The sequence below is a fragment of the Myotis daubentonii genome, chromosome 16 (assembly GCF_963259705.1).
Source record: "Myotis daubentonii chromosome 16, mMyoDau2.1, whole genome shotgun sequence".
Lineage (NCBI taxonomy): Eukaryota > Metazoa > Chordata > Mammalia > Chiroptera > Vespertilionidae > Myotis > Myotis daubentonii.
This window is the reverse complement of record NC_081855.1, coordinates 42,186,771-42,196,049: the sequence shown is the minus strand read 5'-3', so window position 1 is coordinate 42,196,049 and position 9,279 is coordinate 42,186,771. Positions and strand designations below refer to the sequence as shown.

The 9,279-nt window shown below is 48.9% G+C and overlaps 2 protein-coding genes across 2 annotated transcripts; one reads left to right on the top strand and one right to left on the bottom strand.

The window, feature by feature from the left end:
- Positions 1 to 462: 462 nt before the first annotated feature.
- Positions 463 to 7,312, bottom strand: CNTD1 (cyclin N-terminal domain containing 1). Its single transcript, XM_059670263.1, has 7 exons — positions 6,955 to 7,312; positions 4,115 to 4,190; positions 3,679 to 3,847; positions 2,556 to 2,718; positions 1,943 to 2,087; positions 1,227 to 1,323; positions 463 to 682 (listed from the first exon to the last, which is right to left on the bottom strand). Exons 1-7 carry the CDS (start codon positions 7,121 to 7,123, stop codon positions 512 to 514), a joined length of 990 nt encoding a protein of 329 aa, XP_059526246.1. The 5' UTR covers positions 7,124 to 7,312; the 3' UTR covers positions 463 to 511.
- A 156-nt stretch (positions 7,313 to 7,468) lies between these two features.
- Positions 7,469 to 8,972, top strand: LOC132218680 (cytochrome c oxidase assembly factor 3 homolog, mitochondrial). Its single transcript, XM_059670262.1, has 2 exons — positions 7,469 to 7,722; positions 8,422 to 8,972. Exons 1-2 carry the CDS (start codon positions 7,509 to 7,511, stop codon positions 8,526 to 8,528), a joined length of 321 nt encoding a protein of 106 aa, XP_059526245.1. The 5' UTR covers positions 7,469 to 7,508; the 3' UTR covers positions 8,529 to 8,972.
- Positions 8,973 to 9,279: the final 307 nt, after the last annotated feature.

The window sequence follows — 9,279 nt, the reverse complement described above, 5'->3', positions numbered from 1 at the left end:
TTTTGTAGATCTTAGTAACAGAACAGATGTTTAACTTTAAGGAGAAATACAGGCTGCCTTCTTGCTCAGTCAAGGTCACCCAGATGGTCTCAGTTTTTGAGCCCTTGGTAAATAATAATCTCCATGTCTGATATTCTCTCATGAAAGGAACAATGAAAAGAAAATCCATAAATATCTTGTTAAACAAAAACGAACCAACTTCATTAATATTCTATCTCTCTTAACATCTTACATTTTCATTCTGATATGGCAAAATGGACTTAAACAAAAATGAACCAACTTCATTAATATTCTATCTCTTAACGTCTTACATTTTCATTCAGATATGGCAAAATGGACAGGCTTGTCCACTTTAACTCTTTCTCTGATGCAGGAAAATAAGCATAAAGTTGGAATACAAAACACAGTTCAAAAGATACTTGAAACTTTTGTACCCTGAGTATAAAGTAAACAAAGGGAGGGGTGAGTACAGTGACGGAAGGCTGTTTCTATTTGGCAGATTCTGTCTGCTTCATGTGTTGGAGGAAGCAGCAGCCCTCAGAGCTCTGGCTGCCAGGTGGGGAGAAATAGGCTGCTGTCGCCCCGGAGTGTTGGCTCCCACGCTGTGCATCAGGATTGCATAAGAGAACGCAGCAATGCTCTCCAAGGCAATACCCGTGATGCTCTGCAAGTGCCCCACAACCTTCAGAAATAGAGACAGATTTTTTGTTACTAAATCATCTCAACATGTTTTAGTGCACAAATTGCTTGGGCTGGTCTCTCAAGCCAAATATAAATTTTTTTGTTTCTCTGTATTTACAGAGAAGATTAAATCCAGACCCCAATGTTTGCCAATAGCCAAACTACACTAGGATACATTTGCCCTGATGGTGTTAGTGTGGAAAGTTTCTACTAGACATTTCACTGGGCTGGAGATAAGTTTTGTGAAAGGTGAGAGGGATATTTGGGAGAATATATTTATTAGACTTTAACATGTTAGCAGATTATCATCATAAAGAGAAATGAGCAAGCTGAACTTGGACCTCCATTTCTAATTTCGTAAGAGGAAAACTAGAGAACACTTTTCAGTCCTAACCTAGTTTTTCCTCTCCCAAATCCTGCTCAATCATCTCAATCCTGGGTCTTGGCACTTACCTTTTATAGTCTTCTGTTTTCCTTTAACTAATGGGAGAATGCTTTCTATTAAATGAATTCTGACCATGCTGGTCCTGCTCAGTGATGCATACCTGGCTCCAACACACATGGTTTTGGATGAAGGCACTTGCTGCAATGATTCCTACTGCCAATAGCATGAAGTCTTCCTTCACTGAAACAAACTTTTCCCTGAGTGATTAAAACCATTATTAATTTTGGAGCTGAAATTTGATCTTCCAAATCTTAGGGTCAAGGAACTTCAATTGTTGATGTTGATCATTGTGGATTTTTTAGACATGGAAGGAAATGGTCAAGTAATAGTTAATTGACCTTCTCCCAGCCTCCCCCAAATCAACTGGGATTTAAACATGAGCCTCCTGTCTGGTTTATAGGCCTTTTGTTGTTCCTTCTGTCTCCCTAACAAATGTAATTGTGAGGCTTTTTACTATTCTGACTTTACAGTAATCAAACACTTTTGTCCAAGTTGCAACCTTGTGACTGGCTTTTATTCCCCAAGTGACTATAAAAGCAGTCAGGTAATCTCCAATTATAAACAGCTATAAAGAAAGAACTAGGAAATAATTACTTGAAGTCATTTAAATTTAAAAGTGAAAACATTAAGAGTTTTGCTGATTGGGCTCAGTCATCTGCATCCAGGCAACATACCGGACGTTAATTTGAACCAGATAACCTGTGCAGGTTATCTGTGGATTGGATGCCTCGCTAGGTAAATTCCATTCCCCAAGTTCTCATGCTACATTCTGGACTCTGTTTCTGGAAGGAGCCTGTGCTAAAGGGATTGCCTTACCCTTGTAGCTGACTGGGTGTGGAGTTCTCAATTGAAGCCCTCAGCAGGCTCTCATATATGGGTTCATGCAGAAGATAGACTAGGTCGAGCAGGGTTAGGCAGGTTGCATGCAGCTGCGTGGCTGGGACCAAACAGCCATTGTATCCTAGGTGGAGTATGGGCATGGTAAAGAGCATTATTCGGGTCTTTTCTGATCATAGTCACGGATCATAAAACTGTTGAGCTGCTAAGGTGCTTCCTGGTTGCTTTGCTTTACTATAAGAACCCTCTTCAGCTGGAGGTCCATTTTAAAGGACAAAGGGAAAGGTAGAAAAATCGCCATATGCAATTAGAGTATATTTGTTTGTTCCCCTCTTATCTCATGCCTCTCTATAAAATCAACTCCTTGGTCCTGTAGTAAGGGTACCTCATGAGTCCAAACAAAAGCCAGGTGCTGAGACCTAAGTTTCTTTTCCTGACAAGTACCAGAGAGAGCACTTCCTTCAATCAGCCCAAGCTTCCTGCTGTTCCTCATTGGTGGGTTCTTCCCACTGCCCCCAACCCCTTGGGTACATTCTTATTGCCTTCTCTGGAAGACTCCAATGCACAGTCCCTGGAACACTTAATAAATTACCTAGAACCTCCAGGAGCATCTCCACATATGCCAGGGGAGTAGGCAGGTTGATTTGAAAGTTCAGGGACTTCAAAACATCAAGCTCTGACTCCAGCAGTTCTTCTTTAGTGTATAGATATCCTAGAGCCTGGAGGAAATTCAGGACTGTAATGTTGCTGATTATCTGGGCAAGGAAAAACAGTGAGGGAGAGGAGAGGGTGTCAGAGTAAAGCTACATCTTGGCATAGTGTACAAAACCCTTCACAGTCCAGCCCATGCCTTCATCTTGCCTTTTCCCTTGGTAATTCCCTCTTACACTCAATGCTTGTCATATAGAACTTGCAGCTCTCAAACCCACCAAGCTCCCCAGGCCTCTCCAATGCTGTTTCCTGTATCTGGACCTCCTTTCCTCCCGCTTCTCTCTTCCTGCTTTTCTTAACTCCTCTCCCTCTTCCCTTAGGATCCACCCATCTTCCACAGCCCTTCCCCCTTTGAGAAGTCATTTTCTCTAAATACACTTCCTTGACTCTCCAAGGCTAATGAGGTACATTCATAGCCCTCTGTATTGACACTAATCAGAACACTTCCCCACATTATTTGCTTATGTGTCTTCTCTCATTGGATAAGTTCCTTGAGAGCACAGACAATATTTTTACTGTTGCAGCCATGGCACCTAGTGCAGCATCTGGCCATAGAAGACAATAAATATTTGTTGAATGAATGATACTTTATTATATACACATTGGGTAGTAATGTGGAAAATTTTTTATCCTTTTTAAACGTAATAGTTTACCTTTAATGCTGATATGTTGGCAGTTCAGACATTTTATGTAAACTGTCCTTGAGTCCAAGGGGAGAAAAGGTGACCTGTATGAACAATGGCCTCTGTCCAGTAATTATACCTTGGGAACAGAACTTCAGGCTATTTAATAACTGCCTCTATGTGACTGTGTGTGTGTGTGTGTGTGTGTGTGTGTGTGTGTGTGTGTGTGTGTGTGTGGTATGCTTAGGAAGCATAATTAAACTCTGGAATTTCCACATGAGTAGTATCACCTAGCCTAGGAGTATGTTTCTCACAGTCACCTTTGAATGAGCCCGTTTCTTTCTAACACTCAGGTGCCCATGAGCAACCCCAGCTCCTTACTTTGTAGTGGAAAGAAAGTTTGCTTGCCAGCTGAACACATGACACAAGACGCAGGATAAATTTGTTGAAAAGCCGCTCTTTCAGAGCCCTCCAGTTCCGAGGCACTGTCTTATCCCTTAGCTGGATTGTGGCCTGCCTGCAGATATTCTCTGCCTGTTTAACCATAAACCTAAAAAGAAAGGAAGGGGAAAGTAAAGCATCCACACTCACTGAAACTAAAGGGTGTTTCTGCTTCAAATTATGCTACATCTTATCCTCGCCAATACCAATCTTCGGCTAAGAAATTTACATTTGCACTAGAGGGTGCAAAACCAGGTCTCATGGTAAGGGGCAACTCGTACTATTTTGGGTGTGTATTTTTTTTTTAATTTAAGATTTGGATGTATTGGTCATTCTGAGAGGTACCACTACAAAGGCCTTATGCTCAGGGCTTTACCTTTCTAGGATTTCTACAGCCTGGTAGCTCACGGATTTCTCCAGACACCATTGTTCACACAGGAGAAAAACAAACTCTGCCAAAACAGAAAAGAAGAGCCTAATTCACAAGGTGCAACCAAAACCACTCAGTGAACTCTTGGCGTTGTGTAAAAGCCATGATGAGGCCAAGGGAAGGGGGTCGGGAGGTGAGAAAGATGAGACTGAAACAACCCAAGCTGAGATTAGTTCCTTTTGCTGCCAATAGGCAGATCAGAGGCATGAAAAGGAGGCTGACTGCGTGCCAAAGACACGGGCTTACCAAGCCCCCTCAGTGACCCTGGAGCCTTCCTGTGGGTCTCCGCTGATGAAAGGCTCAGCCAGCTACACGCAAACATACCAGCTGGTCTAATTGGCCTCTGCACCATGCTGGGAACCCCCAGCTTCAAGGGTGAGTCTTGGATGGATAAAAATCCCAACCCTTATATTCTGTTTGCAGTGGAATGTTGACAGGAACAGAAAGGTCCCTCCTGGAGCTACAATATTCTTTATAATACTGTTTGTTTAGTAACCACCCTCTGGAGAACTCCCATTGCTTTACAAACACGTTTCACCTTACAGCTGGACACCATCTCTCCACCACCACTTTGTTGGGTAAATCTGTGGTGGCTGAGCCCCTCCCAGGAGCAAGTTTGTTATGGTGGCGGCATAGCTTGTTTTGAAGAAACATCCTCCAAATCAGGGAACAGAGCCCAATTTGGGAGGTGGGGGAGTCACTGGGAAGGTGGGAAGGGCAAGATACCTTGGCAAGATTTAAGGCTGCCTGTTTCTCTTTGAAAGAACCGCCCCAGATAGAATTTTATTTAGTTTGCAATATCGTTAGAGGGCGGACACAAGGGTAAATGTTAGTTCTCAATCCAGAAAGCTGCAGAACTGGGAACTTTTGGCACTGATCGGTAAAGAAGTACATACAATCAAATTACCATATGCCTTCAGAGAAAATTTGACTTTCTTAGGGGGAAAAAAAAACAACTATAAAAGTCAAGGTAGCGCAAGATAATTTAACAATCTACTCAACACACGACAGACATAGGTGTGTGTACACAACCTTGTCATCACAGAGGCTAAAGCTCTGCTACCAGTGTCCAATGAAGAGAATTCGTTTAAGCAATTAAGCAAAATGCTCTAGAATAATTGTGTGATTAGCCGATCCTATTATTTAATGGAGTTGAGGCTGTGTGTGTGTGTGTGTGTGTGTGTGTGTGTGTGTAGTTGGTTTGGTTTGGTTTTGGTCTGAGTTATCTGGGCAATTGTCTCTATTTTCCATTTTAATCTGCCAAGGAAACTGGGCCCGGGTTAGGTGACCGGGTGAGGGTGACACCCGCCCGAGCTGCCGGCCCGCCTCCGCCCGGACAGACACGCGGATCGGATCGGATCGACTCTTCACTGAAAACCCGCCCCTTCCGTCCTCTCGGGCGCGGGCTTCCTCTCACTTCCTGAAAGCCTGGTTCCACCTGCCGTTCCCCCTGGTCATTCAGGCCCCCAGTTCCGCCGTCCGGCGTCTCCTGTTCCCAACTTGCCGAAACGGTGGTCTCCAAGGCCAGCGAACGCGTCCACGTGGTCAGGCGTCGTGGCCCCTTCGCCGCCGCCTTCCCGCGGTTCATTTCCTTCCGGCAGCGCCCGGGCTCCGGAGGCCTCTGGGCTCCAAACCCCCCTTTCACTTCCTTCGCGGCTCTTCTCCGTCCTCCAGTCTCCTGCACACAACAGCTTCCCAAGGGGCCGTCCTCGACCTTCTCCTTTCCCCCTCGAGGGGCTCACCCCCGGCCGCTGCCGTCCCGTCATGGCGGCAACTCCCAAGCCTGAGCCTCCAGGATGACTTCTCGCACCTTTCAGACAGCCGGCCGGGAACCTTCCTCCGGGCTTCACGAGCACCTGAGTCAACACCAGAGTCATTCTCTGTCCCGGACAAAAGCCGCCTTCTCTGTCCCGGACAAAAGCCGCCGTCCTCCGTTTTGCGGTGTTGCCTGCAGCCCCAGTCTCCACGGCACAGCCGCCTCCTCCGCCTCCTCAGGTCCTGAGGAGCACACCGACCGCGGGACCCGCCTTTCACCGCCGGGAGGTGTCACCCACCGTCCCTGTCGCTCCCTCGGCCCTGTCACCTCCCATCCGTCCTCCCGCCACGGCCCAGAGACCCTAAGGCCGAGGTTCCCGTCCGTCGCACCCCATTAGCACCCCGCCCCCGCCTTCTCCTCTCCTCCCGGGATACGCTCCCGCCTCGGTTCACAGCCCCACGTGGACTGTCTCCAAACCGCCCTTGGTCCTGGTTTCCACGCCTGTTCCGCGTGCCCTGGCCAACCCGGGCCACGCTGTGCCCACGCTGACCCCGCGCGCCCACCTCCACGGCTTCGCTCACAGGGCCCCTTCCCCGTCTTTGCCGACGAAACGTCGCCTTCCCTTCGAGGCCTAAAGGCCATGGTGACGCCTTTACGTCCTCCTGGCCCGCTCAGCCCTCCCCCGTGTCAGCCCCCCCAGAAGCTTGCTTTTTATCTAGAAGGCCACTTATTTAACCGCACTTGTACCTAAGCATTTGCAGGTTTGCCCTCCTGTTCTCCAAGGATTACATTCATGGTTTGAAGCAGGGACTAGGTTTCATCTTTCTACCCCAGCAGCACGGATACTAAATATACATTTGGAAATCAAGGGTAGGGTGCTGGTGTGTCCTGTTCATCACTATTTCCCCAGCACCTGGCATACAGCAACTTCTTTGAATAAAGAAACTACACTGAATCTCAGAATTGGCGCCTCAGAGACAGGTGCCCCCGTCCCCCCTCAACCCAGCTCCCGGCGGCCCTGCGTCCACACCCACGATGCGGGTCTCCCGGAAGCTGCCCATCCAGCCCGCCGACTCCTGCACCGCTTGCTCATTCTGCTGGGCCAGGTGGAGAAGAGCGTCCTCGATGGTCTCGGTGGCGACAGCTCCAAACTGAAACTCGCTCACAGAGGCCAATCTTGGCCTCCCACGTCCGTCCATTTTCAGAAGCCTTCGTGGACACCCCGACGGCTCACTGGACCCATACACCGATCTCCTTGGCGTCACCCCAGAGCCTTCTGCCACACTCTGGGTTCGTTCCCCTCTTCTGTGTGCTTGTCCTCGCCTCAAGGCTGAGGAAACCTCAATTCCCACCCCAGCCTCGAGCCCTCCACCGCCTTTTCCCGCCACAACGGCCGTGGACCCCTCAGCCAATCAGAAAGCACGTCCGTTTCACGTCTCCCCCGCCCTTTCCCTCAGACCGAGAGCCGCGCTCAGTTGGTGAAAGAAAACGCGGACTACAGCTCCCAGCGTCCCCTGCGGAAGCGAAGGGCTGCTATTCCCAGCAAGCTCCGCGCCCCCGGACTGCGAAGGGCGGAGCGGCAATATGGCGGCGCCGGGAGCTGGCGACCGTATGGATGCGAAGAGTGGAGAGGCCCCTCTGGCCCAGCGCATTGACCCGACTCGGGAGAAGCTGACTCCTGCGCAGCTACAATTCATGCGGCAGGTGCAGCTCGCCCAGTGGCAGAAGACTCTGCCACAGCGGCGGACCCGGAACATCGTGACCGGCCTGAGCATCGGGGCCCTGGTGTTAGCTATTTGTATCCGCCTGGACTGTAGACTCAGGGAGACCGCATGTGGGGACAAGACAAGGGGAGCAGTGACGTGTGGAGGGCAGTATGGGGGTGGTAGAAAGAGCCTGATCTGGGAAAGTCTAACCGCGAAGCCAAGCGTTTAATGTACCTTACTCTGTCACTTTAAGGTTCTATTTTAGTATAATTCATTAAGAATAACAGGTCCGCCCTAGCCAGTTTTGCGCAGTGGATAGAGCGTAGGCCTGGGGACAAGAGTCCCGGGTTCAATTCCAGTCAAGGGCACATGCCTGGATTGCGGGTCCTATCCCAGTAGGGGGCGTGCAGGAGGCAACCAGTCAGTGATTCTCATCATTAATGTTTCTGTCTCTCTCCCTCTCTGAAAAAAAAATAAATAAGTAAATAACGGGTCAGCCCACCGGCATAGCTCAGTGGTTTAGTGTTGACCTATAAACCAGGAGGTCAGGGCACATGCCCAGGTTGTGGGCTAGATCCCCAGTGGGGGGCGTGCAGGAAGCAGCCAATCAGTGATTCTCTCTCTGGAAGTTTCTCCCTTTCCCTTCCTCTTTGGAAAAAAAAAATGGGTCAGGGCTTGGAAGAACAGAGGGCTACAGAATTAGGAGGATGAGAGATTAAGAAGTGGTGGAAGCAAATCTAGGAAAAGGGAATGTGCATGTTCCAAGTGGTTTCCCTAACCAGCCTCCCCAGATGGTTACACCTTCTACTCAGTGTCCCAGGAGCGGTTCCTAGATGAGCTGGAGGACGAGGTCAAAGCTGCTCGAGCCCGAGCTGCCGAAAGGGCTTCAGGCTCCTGATCCAGTTGGGCATGGCTCGTCTCTAACCTGCTGGAGCCCCTTCCCGTGATGGATGATGCCCCATGACCTGTAGAAGCTGAAGCCTGCGCACAGCATTGCTGGCCACCTTACTCACCTTGGACAATGATCAGCCCCAAGAAGCCAGGGATTTACACAGTTGGCCATCATCAAAGGAACATTGCCCACCCCACACTCACTGTTTGTGGTAGCCGAGCCCTTCTTATCGTTTGTTTTGTTTGGGGGTTTTTTGCAAGTTATCTAACCTTGGCTTTTCCCAAATTTTCTGACTTTGTGGTTTATCCCCTTCACTTCCCAGGGGCTGGGAGGAAGGAGGACAAGAGGTGGGCTGTTATGGGAGTGGGCATGGCAGCTCTGTGCAGTGTTGGAGCCTGTAGGAAAGATGGGGTCAGGTTGAGAATAATAAACTGAGTCATCTCTCTTGGAGTCAGGTGAGTGTGTTGGGGCTGACACTTCATGCTGGAAAGCTCCACGGGCAGTAGCTGCAGCATAGTGGCATTGCCCCAGGGAGCCGTAAATGTTTAACTAGAATTACTTTTTCCGTGAGATCTTTCCACCTGATTTAAGGGAGAGCTCATGGTGGGTCACTGGGCTGTTTGAGACTGAACCACATCTTGGGGGAAAAAAGGTCACTCTGTCCTTCACCCTACAACACCCTCCAACTTTATTGCCTTTCCCACCCTAGAGAGAAAGGTAAATGAAGGATAAGGGACAGCTTTCATTTTTTTTTTTT